Raw genomic sequence first — 24517 nt, forward strand, 5'->3', positions numbered from 1 at the left:
GACTTCGAGCCCACCCTCAGTTCTCACTCAGGAATCCCAGGAGCCTTTCCCTGCTGACTGGAGGAGCAAGGGGACTTGGGCACTGTCACCCTCGCCCGGGGACGGACAGAGCAGACGGACATGTTACAGGCTATGTCCATCAGCGGATGCTGCAGGGATGGGAATGCTGGGGGATGGATTGAGGGTTATTTTACCCTCCCTCCCAGATTGTTCATGTTCCTGGCTGGCTCCGTGACGGCTCTGTTCACCGCTCCCTGTTGCTTGTGGGCAGGAGGAAAATAACCCTCAATGGGCTCATGCTGGTCTCTGACCCCAAGGGACGCTCCCCTCACATTGTGCCTTCTGTGTTCCCAACAGAACAAAGCTGTACGTCAGCTCCCCGTCTCAGCACCCTCTGGATAGTGCAGGGGGTGAGCACAGCTTGACGACCCCCTACCCTCCTGCTGCTGGAGCATAAGGGAGTAAATTGGTTGGTTTAAGTCTTGCGTGTGCAGTGGCTCGGTTGCTTTGGAAGCCAGGATGCCCCAGGGGCTGGTGGGCCTCGCAGGATCCTGCTGTATTTCATGCCAAGAGAAGGGCAAGTTTTAATAAAGCTATCCTAATTGCTTGGCTACTTGTGTGTGCGCACCTGATCATAGTACTGAGGCTGGGAGAAGCAGCTGGCCTCTTTCATAAGGCTGAAAGATAATGTGGAAATAGATGGCACTGATCAAAAATAGGCTCCCCAATGGCCAGCCGTTCCCCAATGGCAAGGGACTGCTCAGAAAGCTGCAAGGGATGCAGTCAAGAGCAAACTCAGTTAAAGCAATTGCTTACCTGTTACCAATAATGCTTTAGATCTGATTCAGCTGCGACAACTGTAGCACGTAGGAGCCGCATTCGTAGACCAGCAACTCATTGTGCTAGGGGCTGTACAAACACAGAACAAAAAGATGGTCCCTGGCTCGAGCTAAAAGACCAGGACTTGTACTGGGGCTTATTTCCTGCTCTGCTACGGGCTAGCTGCATGGACTTGGACAAATCTGTTAACTGTTTTGTGCTGAGCTGTAATAAATGGGGCTACTACCCTGCTTTGGAAGGTGCTCGGAGATCCCCAACTGGAAGATGCTGAGTGCAAAGTATCAACTTGTTAGAGATAGCTGGAAAACATTTTCCCAGTCTGTGGGAGGGTGAGTGAGAGAGTGGGTGTAAAAACCCCCAAACCCTCCGATTGGGTCAATCGATAGAAATGATCTGTTTTGATTTCAACATATTTAGTATAAATTAGCTCACATTTCTAAAAGAACAGTCATTCATTTTGAAAATGTTCAAAGGGAGTTTTTGACAACTCCTCAGCTCTCTGCACATCAAGCACATCCCAGAGTTGTACATGCACAAAATATAAATTATTCTATTGAAGGTTTAGGAGTTAGAAACTTGAGTCCTTAATTCACCAGCCTTGTCCTTCCAATGCAGGGACTACATGCAGATGAGGAGACATTATGAACAAGAAAACAATACTGTACCACGTAGCCCTTATATAGCACTTTTTCTCAACCAATCTTAAAGTGCTGTACCAAGGAGGTCAGTATCACTGTGCCCATTCTACAGATAGAGAAACTGAGGCACAGCGCAGGGACAGTCGACCAATAGGCTGGTAACTGAGTCAGGACTAGAACCCAAGTCTCTTGATTCCCAGTGTAGTGCACTAAGTGATACCCCAGCTGAACACACACCATGTTAAGAAGCCATTCACTGACCTTAGTCAGCCACGTAGCACTGCCAGTGAGGTCACCCTGGCCAGTGACCCTCATTACAATCAAGTCCTAGACTCTCACCATCACGTGGAATGTCCCACAGCTCACCATTTTCACTCACAGCGAAGGTTAGTTAAGCCACAGGATGGGAACTCAGGAGATGTGGCTTCAGTTCCTGGTTCCGCCACTGTTTTTTTGTATACCCCTGGTCTTTCTGTGCCTCACTTCCCTATCTGTAAAGTGGGTCCACTGCCACCTCCTATCTCCCGCCCTTTGTCTTATGCATTTACATTGTATGCACTTTGGGGCAGGGACTGTCCTACTGGGTGTGTGTGTACAGTGCCTTGCACAGCAGGGCTCGAAACTGCAATTGGACTACACATCCACTTAGAGCTAGGCCCTAACGCAGGACCCCAGAGCCCAAGTTCTCTGGGGCCATGATGATTTCTGCCGTGCAGCACCACCTAGCCTAGCCCCAGTCTACTTTTGAATGCGCCCATGTACAGACACTTACCAACTGCCTGGCGGGCCCCAGACTGGACATCAAATCCAAGCCCTCCTTCTGAACTGGAGAGGAACTCCGCCCCGCCCCCAAACATTCTAGCTCCGCCCACCCCACCCCCAGCACGCCATGTGGAACGTCTCCCGTTCATTGGTGTGTCTGGAGTGATGTCACCGCTCAGTCAGGAATGAGACCGTGTCGCTAGCTTTAAATAAAGCTGGGTTTTATTTATTCTTAGAAGCATATTTTAAACATTTGTATAACATTCTCAATAAAATATCTTGGAAGAGATGGGTTTTGATCCCAAGGCAAGGCACTTTGGGAGGTCCCAAGTGGTTTAGACTGGGCACCACCCATTTAAAAATAGAAAACAATGGCATCTAAAATACACATGGAGGTTGGAATGTATCTGTAGCAGAGGGCAGGATTGGAAGGCCGGGCTCCTGCTCCATGTTCTGCATTGAAAATCTAAGCAGCTCATTCAGGAGACTTTACACCAGGTGTTTCAACCGTATCTCACGTTTTAAACATCACATTACCTGCATGCAGCTTGTGTGTCTGCCGAGTCCATTCCCCAGCTAGCTACAGGTCCCCAGTTCCCCTTAGCGTTAATGGAAGTCTGAGACACAGGTCACCCACGAGAGGCATGGTTGTCCCAGTGCGTATCGGGTTATATACCACCCCTAGTGTTCAGCTGAGCTCCTGGCTGGGGGTCCGACTCAATGCACTTGTACAGAGATGCCTGAGAGAGATCTGGAGAAACCCACTTCAGCAGCATCTGCCATCCCCTGCGTTTGGCCAGGGAACATTTCTGCTCTCCCCACACCTCAAGCTCCTGAAAAGGGCACTACGAAGAGCAGAAGTCTGGCGAGTTGGGTTGTGCCCACACCGAGGAGTCATTTGACCGTCTCTGCTGAAAGACGCTGGCTAACTCCGTCGGAGCTAACTTAGCGCCTTTTTCGGAGCTTGGCCAGAGCAGGGCTGGAGCTGGATTCCTGTGCACACTTCCACCGGTCTTGCCTTTGACAGAAAAACTACAGGGCTCCCCTCTCCTTCGCTCTCGGTGCAAGGACAATAGGATCCATGTAACAGTCTGAGGGGGTGGCATTCCACATCTAAGCTTTTGCTTTAAGATTACTTAATTCCAGAAGTTTAACTTGTTTGCACCAGCCCCAAAGCCCAGTGGGAGCAGACAGAGCCAGTGAACCTCCTCTCTCTCTCTCCTCTCCCCCCACCATGACAGGAGTTTCCAGGAGAACTTAACCCTTGCAATGCAACACAAGCTAAGCCCACGAGGCATTGGCTTCACACTGGGCACCACTAAGAGACCCCGTTGTCACGTGAAGTCTTAGCTACCATAGCAAAGTCAAATACCCCCAGGGGGCCAGGGTGGACTTAGTTGGCATGCTGGGGTAGCACAGTCTCATAAAGGAACGGGGAGATTTATTCCCAGCACACAGATCATGCTGGGAAGAGCAAGTAATCTCAGGAGAGCTTTTCCAGAAGAGTTGGATTGGGGGGGTAGGGGGCGGAGGGAGAGAAGAGACATAACTAGGGACCCAGTGGGAAAATGAAAGCGAGACCCCCCCACGCTCCCCCATATTTAGAAGTTTTCCTGACTGGCTGGGGAGAAAAAAGGCATGCAGACAAGATGCATCCATTCCCTCTGCAGGAGTAGCTCTCTCTCTGCTCCCTAAGCCATACCTCCACTCTCCTGGGACAGGAAAAGTATCTTAGGCCAGTCCACCCTCAGTGCAATGAAATTCACCATTGGGTTGATGATTGCCAAGAGCTGGGCATGGTTGTATCAAGACCCCTTTCCCCACTAAGGCACTTGTTTCTCTCACTACTGTTAGGAGATTCTCAACAACAATAACAACAACAAGAAATAGCCCAGCTCACCCCAAGCCACCTCCTACCCAGGAGCTACCCAGCACTCCCCAAAAGCAAGCCCAATGAAAATAAGAGCCCTAAACACACCATCACATGCAGGAGGGAAACGCCGATTAGCAACCAGCCAGAGTCCTACAACTTCAGAAGCTTAAGCCTCCTTCCTGCCAGCCCCTCTGGTGCAATGGGAGCTTCCATTGTGCAGTTATGTCAAGACTTGCCCTTACTCATCTCTCCCTCTGAACCACGCATCTAGATTTCTGGCCTTCTCCAAGACCTTTAATTCTCTCCCTCCAAAGCCAACTTCCTCTCCATTCCCACCTGAAAAGCTTCCGAACACACTCTTTCACCTACCCTGGGCTTCCCAGGAGGTTTCCGCTCTCTCCCCTTACCCCCTCCACATTTTAAGGAAAGAGAAGGAGACAGTCTATCAACAACATTCATGTGGCCATTAAAAGCATTTGTAAACAAACCAGCTACGCTTGTTGGGCACCATCTTTGGTAGGTTCAAGGCTGCAGGGGGCTTGCAAGGAAAGGGATGAATGGTGGGGCCACCACTCACTGGGGCTTTGGAGAAACCACAGACCAGAAGCGAGGGGCGGGAAGAAAAATAAGTGGCTGGTTCTAAAACTTCAGAGCTGTATCTCAGTTCTCGTTTTTAACTGAACAAGGGAATCAAGCATCCACTAAAGGCTCCCAGTGGACAGTGGCAGTCACTTACACCTCAATCTACGCACGACAAATCATCGTCGTCGTCTCTTTCCATGGACACCAGTTCTCTCCCGCAAGCCCAGGGGTGAACCCTCAAGTTTACGTCACAGTCCTAACCTTTGTGTATAACAGGGGAGGAGGGATGTGGAGGAGATGGGTGATAGTTGAGAGGTATTTGTGGCTCCTTCCATCCCTACAAGTGGACAGTCTTTGGAGCGATTGGCAGAACCCACAGTCAGACCAGCGCGTGCAAGGAAGGCCAGGAGCAACGGAGTTCAGGTACTCCCCTGGATTACCCACACCAGCTAGTTCTATTTATTCTTCAGCGAGGCACTAATGTGGCCAGAACTATGCAAGCAACAGCCCCATCCTCCGCCCTTGACTCTCCTTCTTTAGGAGCCAATGAGAAAAGATGGATTCCAGTTTGTTTGTGACTCATTTAACCCTCCCTCTGCCAGAGCGTGCAGCAAGACACGTTAAAATCATGGCGCTGGCTTGAACGGTGCTTCGTGGCAAACAAGGGGCACCCCCACTGGCCCTTTGGCTCGGGGAAGAGGTGCGTCTTTCCCGGGGGAGCAGCGTTCAGCATTCGCAAGGGCAGAGGGTGGGGAGTGCACATTCTATCTCAGCCAGGATCCTGGATGCAGGCTCGTTAGGAGGAGAAATGATCAATACCGGTAGGCGGCCTCTGACTGCAGCCGCCGTGCTTGACAAAGAAGTGTGGCATGCAGCATTGACCTCTTTGGTTGGACTGAAGTATCAGACGAAGGGAAGGGCTGGATTGTTGGAAGGGGAATGGGAATCCCTACAAAACCCACCCCCTGGGGCATCGGGTGCCCACTGGCATATGCTGTGCAGATGTCCTCGGGAGCTCCTGCCTAGGGGAAAACCCCAGGCATTCCCACAGTCTTGTTAGTTGAGTAATGCAATAAAGTGTTTCTTCAGTAAAGGAAAAACAACAAAATAAGATGGAGCAAAGTGTGCATGGGTGGAAGGGGTGGGTATCCTATGCTGAGCTAGAGTCCTGGGAGGAGGGGCAATGGCTTGGCCCAGCGTGGCGGCTTGATTCTGGCCAGCACACAGCTCTCCTCTAAGTGGGTGTGCAGTTTAGGAGATCTTCCATCTCGGTGGCTCCCCCCACCCCTTTCCCTGGGAAGCTGGTGTCCGAAGCCGAGCCTGCTTCAGAAACTGGGAATGTAACAGCTACCAATGCCAGCGACTGGCCCAGCCTACGAGCCCCCCCACCTTCCTGGTGTCACTGACTCCAGTCCACCTTCGGCACACAGTGTACATGGCCAGCATGGATCTCGACCGGGGGTGGGGGTGACCTAGAACTGAGTCTGCACCTCCGCGCTGTTCTCTGTGGCCGGCTGGGCAGACTCCACCTTCTCCGCATGGGCCTGGGTGGACACCTCTTCCCCTGTCTCCTTGTCGCTGGGTTCGTGGCGGTTCACTTCAACTCCCCCCTCAGCAAGCAACGAGGCAGCTGTCAGGGCAGGCGGCTTGGCTGGAGAGGTGGGCACGGCTGGCTTGGCTTCCTGCTCCTCCACCCCCAGGTTCACTGGGCACGGGGAGCCAGCGTCATGCGGGGCAGAGTGTTCCAAGGAACCAGGGCCTTCCTCGGCCTTCTGGGCAGCTCGCTCCACCCCGCGCTCCTCAGAGCCGCCGCTCTGCTGGACTATTGTACCATTCGTCAGTGGTTCCTTTGCCTCCTCTCTTGCCGGGACTGGGGTCTCCACACAGAACTCCTTCACCAGCATCCCCCGTATCCCCTGCATGCTGTCAGGAGAACCCGGTGCAGCAAGGGCAGGGCAGGCCTCCAGCTCCTCCGACCCGAGCTCTTCCTGGGAGACCTGGTGCATCAGCACCTCCGCACCGGCCTCATAGGACAGGGCTCCCTCGTCGTCGTGGATGACCGACACCACCTGCCTGGCTCTGTGGCGCTTCTCGGCGGATGGGTCCGAGTCCGGCTGGCTGCCGAACTCCTCTCCCCAGTCGATGGGCATGCCCTCGCCCAGCAGGTGCAGGTTGGGGTCGCTGTTGTGCATGACCATGCTGTCCCGGTACAGGTTGTGTTTCCTCTGCACCGCTGCCTCCTTCACAGCTGTAAAGGCAAAGACCGGGAGGTCAGGGCAGGGCAGGGCAGGGGTCTATTTACGTGTCAGTAGCAAGCACAGGCCTCATTCGAGATTGAGGCCTCACCATGCTCTGTGTTGTACACACGTATAGCAAGACCTGGTCCCCGCTAGCCTTCCTAGGATTCAGAGCAAAGCACATGCAACGAGCCGGTAGGGAGAGAACCTTGCAGTCCAATCTATACCCTGGTACAATTCTCATGCCCACATAGTCACCATCCACGCCTCAGCCAGGCCCTCCTTGATCAGCTAAATTCCTACTTCTGCCCTGGCGGGAGGGTCCTGGAGAAGGAATTTGGCGAAGGTGGGAATGGCAGACGGGGCTGGGGGGGACTCCATGCCGAAGGGACAGCGTGGAAGGGTTCAGGGCAGGGTTTGAAGCTGATGGATGGACCAAGCTGGCTCAGCGGATGGAGCGGAGCGCGATGCAGTACGAGGATAACAGGGGAGGGCAGAATCGCGAAGGGCCTGGGTGGGGAGGACAGGAAGCCTGAATTTGATGCGGTGGAGAAGCGGGGGCAGGTGGAGGGAATCCAAGAGGAGGTGACGCAGGCAGAGCGATAGGAGTGGAAGATGATCTTAGTCGATGCTTTTCGCCTGGACGGGAAGGGCTGTGAGGTGAGTGTTGGGGACGCTCGGGAGCAGGCGTTTACGGTAATCAAGACAGCAGATGATGCGGGGGGGTGTGAGAGGCTGGGCTGTCTGGATAGAGGGGAAAAGGACGGATCCTAGAGAAGTTACGAAGGAAGAAGTGGTGAGATTTGGACCCAGCTTAGACGGGTGGTACAAGCGGGCAGAATCAAAGGGGGCCGCTGCGCTACGGAACTGAGACATGGAGGAAAGCGTTTCGGTGACAGTGCCGAGTACACATACACCCTCTCCACCGTCACCTAGACTCTGGATCCGGAGCAGAGTGGCAAAGTGCTGTAGGAGGAGATGCTCCAGGGGTTGGCTTGAGATGGCTCCCATTGCTGTAATGCCCAGAGCCTCCCCATGGTAAGTGGATGGGCATGCGTGTCCAGTCCTTGCCAGCTAGCCCCGTTAGCAACAGTGTCCCTCAGTGAGCAGAAGGGGAGTAGCAGGATTCACTCAGTGTCTACTGCCCGTTGCTGCAGCCGAGACACTGCAGCCCTTAGGATTTTCCAAGCTGGCTAACTGGGGGGGTTAGCCAGGCTTGCATAGGCCCCTTCCCAGCATAGTGAAGGACTGAGCCTGCATCCTGCCCTCCCACCCAAACGCGGGCAGCCCTCTCACCCTGCATGATGTCCTTCATGACCGACTGCAGCACGACCTCCTCGTACGTGTTCTCCACCAGGATGAAGTTGTCGAAGTCCTCAAAGATCAGTTCCTGGAACTTTGGTAACTCCTGCCCAAAGGAGAAGGCAGATTTCACCTCGCTGGCAGAGATAACCCAAGACCACCTAGCTGCCCTGTGGCTTTCCAAAGACGATGTGCCTTTGAGAGGCAGAGCTACCCTTCCCACAAAACCATGGGCACCACTGTTGACCCAGGGATGCCACCAGTTATAAACCATATAGCCATAGGAGTTAAAGACCAAGTTGAGATTAAACACAGACCCAAAGGGGTGAGGAATTTCAAGATCAGGATGTTACAAAGAGAGATTATGTCTTTGTACATGCACTGGGCCCAATTTTTTATATGCACAGAGGCCTTTTTACACCACTGGCAATGTCAAGCAACATATATTGAGTTGGCTCCCTAACACTTCCAGGGTGGTGTAAAGGGGCCTTGGTGTAAATGAGAATCGGACCAATATTCTACAGTTGTGGGCAAGGAGCTGGGGGGGGGGGTTGTCTTGTTCATGGCAACATATACAGAGTTTGATGACTCAGCAGGGTTTTTGAAACGTGCCACCAACCCATGCCCACGGGGCTGCTTGGCCTCTTACCCCCTTGCAGGTTGGTGCCAGCTTTTTCAGCAGGAAGGGGATGGTGATCTGGAGCAGGGCTTCCCTGAAGAACTTCTTGCGCACGGTGCTGCTGTCATAGTCATATTTCTGCAGGACAAGGGGCGCACCGGGGGAAGAGGGAAACAAGGCTGGTTAACAAACCTTTGGCATCTCGCAGGAGAGGAGATTACAGAGGAATGGGCCATTCAGAGGAAGAGGAGAATGTGCAGCTTTCCTACCATTTTATTGAACAATCCTTTCCACAGGAAGCGATTTACACGAGGGGATTTACAGAAGTGTTTTCAGTATCCAACACCAGCCCCTTCCCTGGGCTCAGGAGGCAGCGTGGTCTAGGGGATAGGTCACTGGACAGATTCTGATGGCCTGGGCTCTGATCTGCTGTGGGGCAAGTCACTTCACCTCCCTGTGCCCGATCTCCACTGGGGTCTAGGAACAACTGTGATACTCGGTCCATTTAAAATTACAAATGCCGAGTATCGTTCTACACAATGCACTCGCTCCTGCCCTTACCTGCCCCGTGGCAGGCACACGGCATGCCTGGGCTTCGCACAGAAGCTGCAGGCGCTTTCTTTGTGGCAGAGGTTTCTCTCCTGTCTAGCATCCCGAGGCCTTGTTGGTGCAGCACGGGCGAGTTAAAACGCCGACCACCTTCACGTTCCAGAGACGGCAGACCTTGCAGGAGCATGCCGCTGCTTTGCGGGCTGCCTTACCTTGAGCACCCGTTCGAGGATCCGCTGGATTGACTTGCACAGCTCCTCCTTGCCCAGCATCTTCGCCAGCTCCTGGTGCAGGAGTGTCCCGAACGTGTGAACGGCATCATCCATTTGCTACAATGAGAAGCATCGTCAGACGGTGTCCCAAAAGGAGGCCAAGAAACCACGGCAACTTAGGCTGGCTCATGTTGGACATCCAGCAAAGCAATGATGCCAAGGGATGAGCAGAGCAGGCCTGGCAACGCACCACCACACGGAGACGGGTCACAGGGGCACCTCCTCTATTCCTGAACCTGCACCCGGTCCCCATCTGCTACCCCATCCCACTCACGATTTTGAAAGCACCAAGTTAACCTGCATAAAGGTGTTTTCTTTCCCACCACTAGAGGGCACTAGCGGCTCATTTCCCAGAATATGGGGCTGCGTTGGTGCATGGGACATCGGCACACAAACTCCTCCTCCCCCCTATGTAGATCTGCAAGTGGATTCTTGTCCACACTGGCCCCTGGATACTCCTCCAGGAGCTGTAGAACAACCAGTCTCCTAAATCAGCTGTGCCAGGCTGAATGGGATGTGAGTGATGGAGGTGAGAGCATGCCAGTTCTAGAACGTCTCCAGGTTCTCCACAGGTGCCAGAAAACCCGGTGGAAAGTTACACTCGCTCCTACACAGCTAACTGAGGCCGGCTTCCTTGACCCCACATTTAGACTACTGCCGGTGGGAGACTCCTCCATGTACAGGGGAAGAAGAGCATTGCGTCTGCGTAGCCCAGGCCTGCCACCCACCCGGCCACCAGCACGACAGCGGTGGACGTATGCGAGGCGCCCCCGTGAGGTTGTTCATACGCAGATGTTCCCCTCCCAGTGGGACACTGCATCGTTCACAGGCGCCAGGGCAGAGTCGCGACACGCAGGGTCAATCGTTTGTCCCAAAGAACACAGGTGGCCGTTGGGTCATACGTGCGCCGGGCCATGGGCAGCGCAGTGCTGGGGAGCAAAGCGAAGGGGTTGGGCCAGGGACGGTTCTGCCCCTGGGGCGTTGCCATATTCAGAGGAGAAAAACAAAGCCGTTGAAATAAGCTGGTCTCCGTAGCAGTGCTGTGCCCCCGGACCGGCTGTTAATTTTAACAAGGTGACTCTTTCAAATGAAGGCTCCCGGAGCGTGGGCGGGGGGGGGGGGGGGGTGGGTGGGGGGTGGTACAGCCAGACTGAAGCCCAGAGCACACTCCAGCAGGGGGCGCCCATGCAGTAGGACATTGATGACCAGCCCAACACCCAGGGCAGGGCACTGGGAGAACCAGAATTCATAGCCACAGCAACCCACCTTAACTCTGACCCTGACGGCTAGGGCCGAAGACAGCTCCCCATGGGGCAGTAAGCATAAGGGCTGGTCACCCCTTGAGTTTGGCTATTAACACCCTACCTGTCTCATGAGGATCTGGGCCCTCTGTTTGAACACTGAGGCACTGGATACATCAAATCTCTGTTGAAGCCCCTCCAGTTTCAGCTGGTCCATCTTCTCATAGCAGGACTGCATCTTGACAGGGTGGAAGGCCAGCTGAGAGAGCTTCTCCATGTACTGAAGGACAAGGAGTCACACACACAACTCACTGGCTGTACGGAGAGAGCGCCCTACCTCCCGCCCACTCCCCAGGCCTGCTGAGACTTGGCATCAGACCAGACACCAAGCTTCCAGGGAGCAGAGGAAAACAAAGCCCAGAAATCGGAATCCTTCCTCAACGGCTCCCATTTAATCTGGGTCACAAAGACAAGAGCATTTCCAAGTGTCTCTGTGTCCCCACACCGCCAGGCTGCACACAGACATGGGTGAGCCTGGAGCAGGAAGATCACCGGCTGTAGGTCACAGGATCAAACCATGGGTCTGTACTGTTAGTACAGGGTGGGAGGTAGGCGTGTGACCACCTGGGGCTGCTCTGGTTGGTTACAGAGGGACCCAGCTGGATACAGAGTGATCCCAGGTTACCATACGCAGGTGAAATTGGATGCCCTGGATTTTGTTAGACTGATCCGTCGCCCAGAGCTTGGGAGGAGAGCTGGGAATTCAGTTCCCACCTTAAGTGGTATGACTGCTCAGAGCTCAAGTATGAAACTGCAGAAAAACCTGAGAGTCTCTGGATTAAGTTTAGAAGTGTGTGAGCAACAAGGGTGATGTCGTGGTGGGAGTCTGCTATAGACCACCGGACCAGGGGAATGAGGTGGATGAGGCTTTCTTCCTGCAACTCACGGAAGTTACTAGATGGCAGGCCCTGGTTCTCATGGGAGACTTCAATCACCCTGATATCTGCTCAGAGAGCAATACAGTGGTGCACAGCAATCCAGGAAGTTTTTGGAAAGTGTAGGGGACAATTTCCTGGTGCAAGTGCTGGAGGAACCAACTAGGGGCAGAGCTCTTCTTGACCTGCTGCTCACAAACCGGGAAGAATTAGTAGCAGAAGCAAAAGCGGATGAGAACCTGGGAGGCAGTGACCACGAGATGGTCGAGTTCAGGATCCTGACACAAGGAAGAAAGGAGAGCAGCAGAATATGGACCTTGGGCTTCAGAAAAGCAGACTTTGACTCCCTCCGGGAACTGATGGGCAGGATCCCCTGGGAGAATAACATGAGGGGGAAAGGAGTCCAGGAAAGCTGGCTGTATTTTAAAGAATCCTTACTGAGGTTACAGGAACAAACCATCCCGATGTGTAGAAAGAATAGTAAATATGGCAGGCGACCAGTTTGGCTTAACAGTGAAATCCTTGCTGATCTTAAACACAAAAAAGGAGTTTATAAGAAGTGGAAGACTGGACAAATGACCAGGGAAGAGTATAAAAATATTGCTCGGGCATGCAGGAATGAAATCAGGAAGGCCAAATCACACCTGGAGTTGCAGCTAGCAAGAGATGTAACAAGAAGGGTTTCTTCAGGTATGTTAGCAACAAGAAGAAAGCCAAGGAAAGTGTGGGCCCCTTACTGAATGAGGGAGGCAACCTCGTGACAGAGGATGTGGAAAAAGCTAATGTATTCAATGCTTTTTTTGTCTCTGTCTTCACGAACAAGGTCATCTCCCAGACTGCTGTACTGGGCAGCACAGCATGGGGAGGAGGTGACCAGCCCTCTGTGGAGAAAGAAGTGGTTCGGGACTATTTAGAAAAGCTAGATGAGCACAAGTCCATGGGGCCGGATGCGCTGCATCCGAGAATGCTAAAGGAGCTGACGGATGTGATTGCAGAGCCATTGGCCATTATCTTTGAAAACTCAAGGCCATCGGGGGAAGTCCCGGATGACTGGAAAAAGGCTAATGTAGTGCCCATCTTTAAAAAAGAGAAGAAGGAGGATCCGGGGAACTACAGGCCTGTCAGCTTCACCTCAGCCCCTGGAAAAATCATGGAGCACGTCCTCAAGGAATCGATTCTGAAGCACTTAGAGGAGAGGAAAGTGATCAGGAACAGTCAGCATGGATTCACCAAGGGAAAGTCATGCCTGACTGATGTAATTGCCTTCTATGAGAAGATAACTGGGTCTGTGGATGAGGGGAAAGCAGTGGACATGTTGTTCCTTGACTTTAGCAAAGCTTTTGACATGGTCTCCCACGGTATTCTTGACAGCAAGTTAAAGAAGTATGAGCTGGATGAATGGACTATAGGGTGGATAGAAAGCTGGCTAGATTGTCGGGCTCAACGGGTAGTGATCAATGGCTCCATGTCAGTTGGCAGCTGGTATCAAGCGGAGTACCCCAAGGGTCGGTCCTCAGGCCGGTTTTGTTCAATATCTTCATTAATGATCTGGAGGATGGTGTGGATTGCACCCTCAGCAAGTGTGCAGATGACACTAAACTAGGAGGAGAGGTAGATACGCTGGAGGGCAGGGATAGGATCCAGAGGGACCTAGACAAATTGGAGGATTGGGCCAAAAGAAATCTGATGAGGTTGAATAAGGACAAGTGCAGAGTCCTGCACTTAGGACGGAAGAATCCCATGCACCACTACAGACTAGGGACCCAATGGCTAGGCAGCAGGTCGGCAGAAAAGGACCTAGGGGTTACAGTGGACGAGAAGCTGGATATGAGTCAACAATGTGCCCTTGTTGCCAAGAAGGCCAATGGCATTTTGGGATGTATAAGTAGGGGCATTGCCAGCAGATAGAGGGATGTGATTGTTCCCCTCTATTCGACATCGGTGAGGCCTCATCTGGAGTACTGTGTCCAGTTTTGGGCCCCACACTACAAGAAGGATGTGGAAAAATTGGAAAACATCCAGCGGAGGGCAACAAAAATGATTAGAGGACTGGAACACATGACTTATGAGGAGAGGTTGAGGGAACTGGGATTGTTTAGTCTGCGGAAGGGAAGAATGAGGGGGGATTTGACAGCTGCTTTCAACTACGTGAATGGGGGTTCCAAAGAGGATGGATCTAGACTGTTCTCAGTGGTAGCAGATGACAGAACAAGGAGTAATGGTCTCAAGTTGCAGTGGGGGAGGTTTAGGTTGGATAGTAGGAAAACTTTTTCACTCGGAGGGTGGTGAAACACTGGAATGGGTTACCTAGGGAGGTTGTGGAATCTCCTTCCTTAGAAGTTTTTAAGGTCAGGCTTGACAAAGCCCTGGCTGGGATGATTTAGTTGGGGATTGGTCCTGCTTTGAGCAGGGGGTTGGACTAGATGACCTCCTGAGGTCCCTTCCAACCCTGATATTCTATGATTAAGTGGATCGTTCTAACTTCTGCCAGAACACCAAAGGAACCTATGGATCTAGCGTGACCAGGATTGGTGCTGCCCAAGGAAGCTCTGGGCCCCCTACGGTCTGTGGCTTCCAGCTAAGAGGGGAGCATAGGCCTGCCAGCTCCGATGTGAGCAGACTAGGGGTAGGGCCACAGGTTTATTCTCACCATTCAGCTCCAGTCTTACTCAGGACAACTGGGGATGGAAGCTGAGCTCCCTCCTTGGCCAGGCTTTCCCTGGGCACCCGCGCAAGGCTTCCAGCCCATCCTGCTAGGCCAACAATGGGAATCTATGCAACCTTCTCCAGGGGCCTTACCTCTCCCAGCTTCTCCATCCCGCTCTCGTTGATTACGTTCATGTTCATGTCAGTGACCTCCTTGAAGAACACTTCCCGGACCTCGGCAAAACCCTGGCTTGTGGGAATCATCAGCGCCTCCAGGATGGAAGGGATATAGGGCTGCACATGGTTTCGGACACAGATCTCTGCTTTGGGCAGCACAAAGGCTGGATGAGGAAGAGACAGGCAAACAGACAATTAGCATGGGATGGCTCCTGCTCTGGCTACCTTCCTTGCTGAGCTTTGGAGCCACACCAGGAAGCCAAGCATGGTGCTCCAGCTCCTAGACTACACCCTAGAAAAGGACAGGAGTTGCTCTGCTCCACCCCTTCCAGGTGGTGGCCAAAAGGCTAGAGATGCAGCTGGATAAATTTATCAACGGGATGACAGAGTTGCCCGCCGCAGCTGGGGACTAGACTTGAAGACCTACAAGGTCCCTTCCCACCTTACGTCCGATCAGCCTGCAACCAGAGCCCGTGTCTGCCACGCTTGGCAGAACTCGAACGGCAATCCTCCACGCAAAACACGTGGAGGTGAAGAGAATGCTACTGGCAATTCAGTAGGCGGCACTCTTGGGTCAGTATTGACCCTGTTCTTCCCCCCTGTGGAGTACGGGGCCACGTGCTGCCAGAGATGTTGGCTTCTGTATGAGCTCCTGATACCACAGGGCTTCCTACAAACAGGAGCACTCATCTCAAAGCCCTGGTCAAATTCTAGTCTGAGTAGCTAAGTTCCATTGGTGTCAGCCCTGCCCCTGCCCTGCCCTGGCTGTGTGGTAATGCTTCCCCGCCTGCCCAGCACCGTGGTACGTTAGCAGAAGCCACGTTCCACCTCAGAAGCGGCCAGAGGGTAACAGTGCAGACCTAGTTTGTAATACTTGGATGGTGTACTAATACTTTGGGATCCTTCAGGATGTAAGAAGCTATGCAGGGTGACCTCCTCTGTTGGAGGGAAATAAGGGAAAACCACTTGAAGAACAAGGGATGCTGCTTTATTTGAAGGGACATTGTAGGGAAACACCATTTCCCTTGGCACATCATGTATTTTTTCCTCCTGTGCACATTTCTACTGCCCTCCCGTACACGATGCAATTAGTATAAGTTTCAATTTCATGTTTAAAATAGCACTTATCAGTTTTAAAACATTTCAATCTCTCTTCAAATAAGGGATGGGTGATCATCTTAGGGACAAATCAAACAAATAAGGGACGGTGCCTTAAAATAAGGGCTGCTGGAGCTAGGTGAACTAGAGGACTGCTCCAGCCCTTGGCCTCTTAGCCCCCGGGTCAGGTTTCTGGCTCCCAGTCCTAGGAAAGCACTGCGGTTTTGAACATCAGGATTTTGACTAACCCAGTACAATGGGCTATTGCTGGGGGTAGTCGTTCGGGCTCAAGCTCGGAAACCCAGACCCCGAGCCTGAATGTCTACACAGCTAATTTTTAGTGCCGTAGGTGAGCCCAAGTCTGCAGATCCGGGTTCTGAGACTTGGTGCCGTGGGTGAATTTTTTTTTTTTTTGCCATGTAGACATACCCAAAGGGGCAACACATTTCCTACCTCGGATTTTGCTGGCTAAGTGTTCCTTTGATGTGATGATCTGATCCATGTCTGTGCGAATGGTGCTCTCCATTCTGGGACGCTCCAGCTCACATTTGGTCACCACTGCATCATAGTGCGCCTTTATCTGGTCATAGACAAGCCTGTAGACAGCATCCGAGATCTAGAGGGGGAAGAGGAAGAGCATCGTCAGCATCCTAATCCCACGGGACCTCTGAGGCTGTGCTGCCATCTGACCTTGGTGAGCCCAGGACCCTTCCTGACCTCTGTCTGCAAGGCAGCCTGCCATCTCTTTGCACCCCACATGACTGAGTGCTCCCCAACCATGGATATGCAGGGACGTCTGGCAATAAGCTTTCTACAGCATGCACGGGAATTATGTCTGCAGCTGCCACTAGATCCCCTAACAAGAAAAGGCCTGGCTATTTGAGATCTGCCTAACAAGTCTTGTCATAACGCAGCCGCTGGTCAGCACATTTCAGGATTCGCTGCTTCCTGATGTCAGCAAGAGCGACGGACTCCATCCAGCTCCCAGTTTTGTTCACTCCCACCCACCCATTTCTCTTTTTAAAAACCGCTGACTTGAAATATTTTTTTCTTTTCTACTGTACGCTTGTGGTGATTGACACTGGAATCTGTGCAGGCATCTGCTATGCACCACTGCGTTCAAATGTCAGGACTCCACCGGGATCCATGCTAGCACATCTCAGTGCAGGAGCAAAGTCTAGGATTGTAGTTCCCGAGGTTCATGAGCCTATTTTTGTTATGACTGCACAGTGCTACTGTATGTACAAGTTATTTATTGTGACGTTTGGAGGAGGCGTCTTCTGCCTGGAATTATGTCATGCTATTATTTAGCACCTCTGGGCTAGAATCATGGAAACGATGGGCTGGAGGAGAACTTGAGAGATCATCAAGTCCAAGCCCCCGCACTGAGGCAGGACCAAGTAAACTAAGACCATCCCTGACAGGTGTGTTTTTCCAGACCTCCAATGACAGGAATTCCACAACCTCTCTTGGAAGCCTCGTCCAGAGCTTAACTATTCTTATAGGTAGAAATTTTTCCCTTACATCTAACCTGAAATCTCCCTTGCTACAGACTAAGCCCGTTATTTCTTGTCCTGCCTTCTGTGGCGATGGAGAACAAATGATCCCCGTCCTCTTTATAACAGCCCTTAACACATTTGAAGGCCTCTTTGGTCCAGACTAAACATGCCTGGTCTTTTTTTAAACCTTTCTTTATCGGTCAGGTTTTCTAAACCTCTGATGATTTTTGCTGCCCTCCTCTGGACTCTCTCCAGTTTGTCCACAGCTTTCCTAAAGTGCGGCACCCAGAAAAGGACACAGTACCCAGCTGAGGCCTCACCAGCATCGAGCGGGCCAAGTACCTCCCCATCAGGAGGAAATACTCAGCACTTCCTGAAAGCCAGGTCCCTTTAAAGTGTTGAGTTGGGCACCCAAAATCAGTCACCTGAGGACAAGTCGCTTAGGCCAAAGTTTACACAAGGTGTTTGTGGCAGAGGCAGGAATTGAACCCTGATCTCTTCAGTACCATTCCAATGCCTTAATGGACAAGGTCATCCTTCCTCCCTAGGGCCGGTCTCATCCTCCTGCTTCTTTCACAGGAACAGCACAAGCCCTTCCCCACCTTGGATTATTACAATGAAATAAGAATCCAATGTGATCATCAGGATTTATGCTGGAAATCTGCAATCTTCACCTTGGGCTCTGGAGGACAGAACTCTTCCCCTTTCTCATGCATTAGCACAGGGCTGCCGCATCTGGGTGGTTAAGGCTAAGGGGCACTGTTTGTTTAAAGGAGGTTTCAGTGGAATTTTACAGAGAGCGTCTCATGGAAACATTTCTATTGGTCTTAAAGGTTTTATAACAAAGCCTGTTTGTATAAACCCATAGGTTCAGGCCAGATTTAGCCTGGGTTGGTCTAAAAATGGTTTGCTAAATATAGCTGGGCCGAGCCACACTGCTGGCTTAGCTATGGATGGATGTTTGCTAGGGTGTACTTCCCTCCCCGGGGGGATGGCAAGCAACACAGAAGCCGCATGTTCTGGATGTGCATGCAACCAACAGAAGGTAAGTGGGAGGTTGAGAAATAGCTGTTTACACCTATGACAGGGAGCTTGATAAAACCAGGAGTGAGGCAGACAGACAACTCGTTTCCCTGCGCCCTTGGGGAGAAGGGGGTGAATTGGGGAAGTGACTCCGAGTCACACAAGCCAGCAGGAAACAGAGTCAAGGCACCACACCCAAGGCAAGGGGATCCATTCCAAAAGCTGTCAGAGTCCAGTCCTGGATTTCCCAGCAGCCAGCCCCAATTTCTGGCGTGTGTCATCCCTACAGGAACATTTCAGCCAGTTGGGCATTATTGCACCAGCCTCATGCTGCAGCATTCACAGCCCCACGCTGCCCTCACAGGGCCCTGGCCTCTTACCACCACCCCCCCACCACACACACACTAACCTGTATCCAGAGTCTCTGCCTCTCCTGGGCCTTGCCCTTCAGCTTGGGGCCGATCGTGTTTTTCAGTTCTGGGACCAGTTCCTCCATCACCAGATTGCTCAAGACCTAGAGGAGCAGAATGAGGAGGCCGTTAGTGACTAGATCTCACATGGCTGTTAGCTGTCCTTCCACTGCTGGGCACTCTGCTCTCCCTGCCTCCCGACCCGTCCCCTCTTCTTCCTTGCTGGCTGCCCGGTCCTCTGAAGATCCATTTCGTTTCCTCCTTCCCTACTTCTGTGATATGCTGCTACAGACTCTTACGTGACACCTTTCCCTGTGCATCCAACGCTTCGTTACGTAGCTCTGGTACTTCCATCTAGATCAAGGGCTCTTGGCATGAAACAATCTCTCCATAACACATGATAACGGTCTCCCTCCAGCCGTTCTGAAGCACTGAGGATACTTGGGGAAGCTAGTGCTCCCCACACTTTGTTTTCTAGCAAAGAGAGCCCTTTGCACCACAAATCCTCTTCCGATGCCTTAGCTGAGAGAGCATTGGGAATAGGGTCTGTACGCGGAGCTGCTCCCTCGTCCCGTGGGAGGGTCTTTCATGGCCCTGGAGAGGCACACTGTGCCGCTCAAGTCTGAGCGGAGCGCAAGACAGCGCTCCAATTGCTAGCTAGGGCGACCCCACCAACCCGGGAAGGCGCACGGTCTCCTGAGCAGGCCCTGCAGGAGACATCCACTGGTGGATCCATCCTGCACAGCTGCAAGGACCAAAGCCAGGCTCCTATGGAAGGGGCTGGCCGGGCGTGGTTGCGTGCCCACAGAGGACGTGTGCGTGAGAAGCTAACGAAGATGTTCTCCCGCCGCCAGACACGGGGAGCATCGAGACTAGAGCTCCGGCTCAGAGTGACTGCTCAGGGTGCAAGCTAACCCGGTATGTCCCGGAGGGTTAGCGCCCCACTGCTCTAGGGGGTAGGTGCTGACAGAATCAGTGAGTCTCTGCTTGGCTTAGGTCCCTCCCCTCCTAGCAGTTTGGCTTGACGCCCCCTCTGCCCGTTTCCTCCACGTTCAGCCTCCTGCCCACCTTCCGCTCGGCTGGGTTCCTAAACCCAGGGGTCGACCCGCCCCTCCCCACCACCTTCCTAGTCCCAGCTGCAGCCTCAGAACTGTTCACATGTGGGATTTTGGCGCTCCGCCCACTGGCCGCCTCCGACCTGCCAAGGAGATCCTATTAAAATGCATCACATGAGTCCGTAAAGCAACATCCTTGACATCTGAGCTGCAGTATTACACAGCCTGCCAGCACCACTCTCCCCTGGGGATTCCAGCACCCCCCCGCCGAGGATTCCTTCCCCCCCGCTCCACCCCATCACCAGAAGATTCCACTAGACACTGGCGGGGAGGGGAGAGAGTATATTTCCCCCCCTCACATTAACGCTGGCCCTCCACAGTGGGAACTATGGTATTTGCAGAGGCCCAGCAAGCTCCCTGAGCTGTAACCAGCCGCGGCTGGCCCGGCCGGAGCAGCCCAACTCCTGTGGAACGCCCTGGGAGGGGTGCATGTCAGAAATGACTTTTTAACAAGGCACCTTCCTCTTTCTCAAGGGCGGCCAGAAGCGGTGAAGCAAGGGGGTGTCAAGGGAGAGAGAGGAGGGGCACAGGAGCATTTGGGGTATCAATCCCTGCTTTAAGCTTGCCGGCAAGCATGCAATCTTTCTTCCCCCAAGCTTGCCCTCCATGCCAACCCACCCAAGGAGATGGTTTAAAGCCAGGTCTGCATGGAGAGCCAGATGCAGCATCTGAGCAGAGTTACTTTTGGAAGGGCATAGGCAGTAAACTCCGCCATCAAGACACCAGCTTGGGTACAAGCTTCTCTTCCCAAGTTAAGCGTCACTTTTGATGTCTGGGTAAGGTTGGGGAGCGGGGGTGTCACTTTTTAAAAGGTGGCTAAAGCCGATCTTCCTAAAGAGGTTTCCTCCCTTTAGGGGGTCACTAGGACCCCAAAATGCAGCCCTGTCTGTGGAAAGGTTGGGCAGGACCCGTGAAGGCATTCAGGGTCCCCCAGGATCTCCCCAGCCAGCAGACGCCTTGCCACGGCAGCTCGGTGGTGAGATCCATTCATCCCTCCCTCCCGCCAATACAACTCCCACCAGCAGAAAGAGAAGTCTCTACAAGAGGGAAGACGCAGTTGCAAGCTGGGCTGAAGATAAAGGGGGAACAGGCTGCATACGACAGCACCAGGCAGAGGTGGAGGAAGGACCAGCAGCTGCCAGTGACCTCTAACCTAGCATAACATCCACTCAGCAGTGACACAGGGCTGACATGTAAGCAGCATGCCCGTCCCAGGCTTCCCCCCCAGCCCTCCCTGGAATAGCGCCATTTTCCCCGGCCTGGAGGGCTGAATGACTAAGCCAGCTCTCCCCAATAGACCAGCTGCCAAAGCAAAGGCACAACGGTTTATCCCTTCGGGGTGGATGTCAGATGGGCCACACCCTGCCATGCAGCCACACCTCAAGGCTTTGGAGCGTCTAACCCAGCAGGGGTGCCGGCTCCACTCCCTCAGCAGCTGCTTCGTCCCCCAACCATGGGTAATCTCAGTACATCCAGGAGGCCGATTTGGAGGCGCCAAACCATCCCCCTTCTGGCTGGGGTCAGGTCATTGCAAGAGAAGCCGCTCTTGGCCGGGGGACCCCTCTCACCCTCACCTGGACCTCGTTGCCACAGAGCATGTCCCAGGTGCCGTACTGCTCCTTCGACTGCCGGTACATGCGGACGGCATCCGTAAAGGCTGGGGCCTCCACCTTGGAGTCCTCTGGGATCCCTGAAGGAGAGAAGGGGGTGGGGGGGGGGGTGGAAGAGAGGAAACCACAGCAGATTTTCCTGTGATGCACTCATAGCTTCTGTTACATTTTTGTCCTTCACGTTAGTTCCAGGTTTCAGAGCAGCAGCCGTGTTAGTCTGTATCCACAAAAAGAACAGGAGGACTTGTGGCAGCTTAGAGACGAACAAATTTATTTGAGCATAAGCTTGCGTGAGCTACAGCTCACTTCATCGGATGCATGCAGTGGAAAATACAGTGGGGAGATTTATATACACAGAGAACATGAAACAACGGGTGTTACCATACACACTGTAACGAGAGTGATCAGGTAAGGTGAGCTATTACCAGCAGGAGAGCGGGGGGGTGGGCACCTTTTGTATTGATAATCAAGGTGGGCCATTTCCAGCAGTTGACAAGAACATCTGAGGAACAGTGGGGAGGGGGTGCGAATAAACATGGGGAAATAGTTGTACTTTGTGTAATGACCCATCCACTCCCAGTCTTTATTCAAGCCTAAGTTAATTGTGTCCAGTTTGCAAATTAATTCTAATTCAGCACTCTCTCGTTGGAGTCTGTTTTTGAAGTTTTTTTGTTGAAGAAATGTCACTTTTAGGTCTGTAATTGAGTGACCAAAGAGACTGAAGTGTTCTCTGACGGTTTTTGAATGTTATCATTCTTGACGTCTGATTTGTGTCCATTTATTCTTTTACGTAAAGACTGTCCAGTTTGGCCAATGGACATGGCAGAGAGGCATTGCCGGCACATTTCACAGTGGTAGATGTGCAGGTGAAGGAGCCTCTGATCGTGTGGCTGATGTGATTAGCCCTATGATGGTGTCCCCTGAATAGATATGTGGACACAGATGGCAACGGGCTTTGTTGCAAGGATAGGTTCCTGGGTTAGTATTTTTGTTGTGTGGTTGCTGGTGAGTATTTGCTTCAGGTTGGGGGGCATACGTAACTTCTTTTTATGTTAGTTCCACATTCCCTTCCCCTGCCGTGACTCACGCTGACAGGGACGGCAGCCCTTGCGGGGAGCTCACAGCCAGCAATCTGACACAATTCCCTGGGACTGGAGTAGCGGGAGCCCCCCGCTCCAGCCAAAGCTCCAAAGCACCTTCAGAGACGAAAAGTGCCATGTAAGGCTAATTGAGATGGGCCTGGACCAAAACCCCAGATCCAAATACCCCCAAAAGCCCTGGGGACATTTCAGATCTGGAGCTAAAATGTGGCTGCCTTATATTGTTCCCTGTACTGCCTCCGAGCAGCAAGAGAATGGATATAGGGCACCATACACCACCACCACTGTCATTTGACAAGGGGATCCCACAGCACATAAACGGGGGAGGAGGGGACAAAGAAGGTGCATGGGCATCGCCAGAAAGATTTCCTACTGGCATCAAGTAACTAAACACCCAGCTAGTCCCAGCCCACCCCATGAGAGCTCTCCCAAGGCCCAGGGTTAGACAGACACCTGGAGCACTGGGCAGCGCAAACCACAGGATGGGAGGTCGAAAGGAAATTAATGACCAATCATGGGGAGGTGGGGAGGGAAAGGAGAGAGTGGGTTTAAAAAAAGAAAAGTATGAGGCAGTGGATGAGTCATGGGCAGCATGAGGTTCCCAGCCAAACCCAGTGCGGGGAGGTGGGGACACCAATTGCATTGCAGCCTGTTCCACTCCCACTGAGATTTCATCTCCATGATTTACAGCAGCAGACACCACAGGGCAGACCATGGGACAAGAAGAGGACTAGTTGATGGGGGGTGGGGTGGGGTGGCAGGGAGTCCATCTATTTCCATGACCTCCCCCCATCCCTGGAAACCAGAGGCCACATCTGTATACGGTTGTTCATGCAGGGAAAGAACTGGGGTGGTTAACTGGGGAGGGGGGGGTAGGGTAGCAGGGGTTAGCTGGAGTTTGAGAGGTACCAGGCTGGGGGCAGAGTGTTCTGGGAACTGGTTTGCCTAACCCATTGCAACACTGAGATACCCAAGGAAAGGATGCGCTGGCGTGAATCTTTCCAGAGCTACTGACCGATGCTCCAAGCAGCTGAACCAGCCCCGGAGCTGTGGAAGGCGAGAGAAGTGAGGGTGCTGGGGGCACAAATTGGCTGGTTGCCAAGCGTTCCATGCCAAGTACAGGGGTGCCATTAACCCTGCCCTGCCTCTCTGCAGTCTGCACTGGGAGCTGCAAGTCTGGAACTCATAGGCTGGGAAGTGGGGCAAGGACTTCACCTCTGGGTAGCAAAGCCTTTGGATGCCTGATGCATTAGACTGCATGTGTACTTCCCTTCTGGCTGCCTTGGCCAGCAGTAGAAGGAATGCAGGATATGACTGGGACTCCGCACAAAGTCTGGGTCTCTGCAGTCTCCTGCCAGGCAGAGCTGAGCCTCCAAGTGCTTGCTGCAAGCCGGCTCTGCCTGCGTGAAATCCTGAAAAGCAGCCTCTCTCCTACTTTGCCCCACTGCATCATGTGCCAGAGCATGGAATCCAGGCACTCACAAATGCAGCAGAGGGATTCTTAGGGCAGCTGACCTGGGGAAAGGACCAGAGGCCACAGCTGGGGAAACAGAGGAGAAGAGGATAAAAACTCCTGTATAGATAGAAGGAAGCAAACACACACACACACACAAAAGGCAGATCAGTAATTCCCACCTGACAATACATGGAACAGCAGCAGCTTTCAGAGTGCTAAAGCAGAGGCTAGGGCCTTGGCCAAGAAGAGGAGCCAGAGTAGGGTCCGCTCGGTATTATCTAACGTTTGTGCGTCGCACCAGCATGTTCCCGGCACTTTTCACAGAGACTAGAGCAGCAGGGTAGAATCCTAGCCCCACCGAAGTCAGCGGGAGCTTTGCGACTGTGTGAGAAATCCTAGCTGTGCTAAAGTCAGCTTCTGCCCCAAGAAGCATACACTGAGTACCCAATAAAGCTTTTACTCAGGGGCAGAATGAAACACTTGCCCTGGTAAGACGGGGGACAGCTCAGACTTTAAGGCCAGAAGGGACCATC

The 24517-nt window shown here is 52.8% G+C and overlaps 1 protein-coding gene across 1 annotated transcript in view; it reads right to left on the bottom strand.

Moving 5' to 3' along the window:
* Nucleotides 1-2440: 2440 nt before the first annotated feature.
* NIBAN2 (niban apoptosis regulator 2) overlaps nucleotides 2441-24517 on the bottom strand; it is a 98861-nt gene continuing 76784 nt past the window's right edge. Inside the window, exons 6-14 of the mRNA XM_084650527.1 lie at nucleotides 21393-21508; nucleotides 18703-18807; nucleotides 16225-16387; nucleotides 14650-14837; nucleotides 11040-11195; nucleotides 9615-9731; nucleotides 8884-8991; nucleotides 8229-8340; nucleotides 2441-6943 (exon numbers count right to left, since the gene is read on the bottom strand). Of these exons, the coding sequence (XP_084506653.1) occupies nucleotides 6168-6943; nucleotides 8229-8340; nucleotides 8884-8991; nucleotides 9615-9731; nucleotides 11040-11195; nucleotides 14650-14837; nucleotides 16225-16387; nucleotides 18703-18807; nucleotides 21393-21508 (1841 nt within the window). The 3' untranslated portion in view covers nucleotides 2441-6167. The remainder of the gene's footprint in view (nucleotides 6944-8228; nucleotides 8341-8883; nucleotides 8992-9614; nucleotides 9732-11039; nucleotides 11196-14649; nucleotides 14838-16224; nucleotides 16388-18702; nucleotides 18808-21392; nucleotides 21509-24517) is intronic.

Source organism: Lepidochelys olivacea (assembly GCF_965140295.1).
Source record: "Lepidochelys olivacea isolate rLepOli2 genome assembly, chromosome: 16".
NCBI lineage: Eukaryota > Metazoa > Chordata > Testudines > Cheloniidae > Lepidochelys > Lepidochelys olivacea.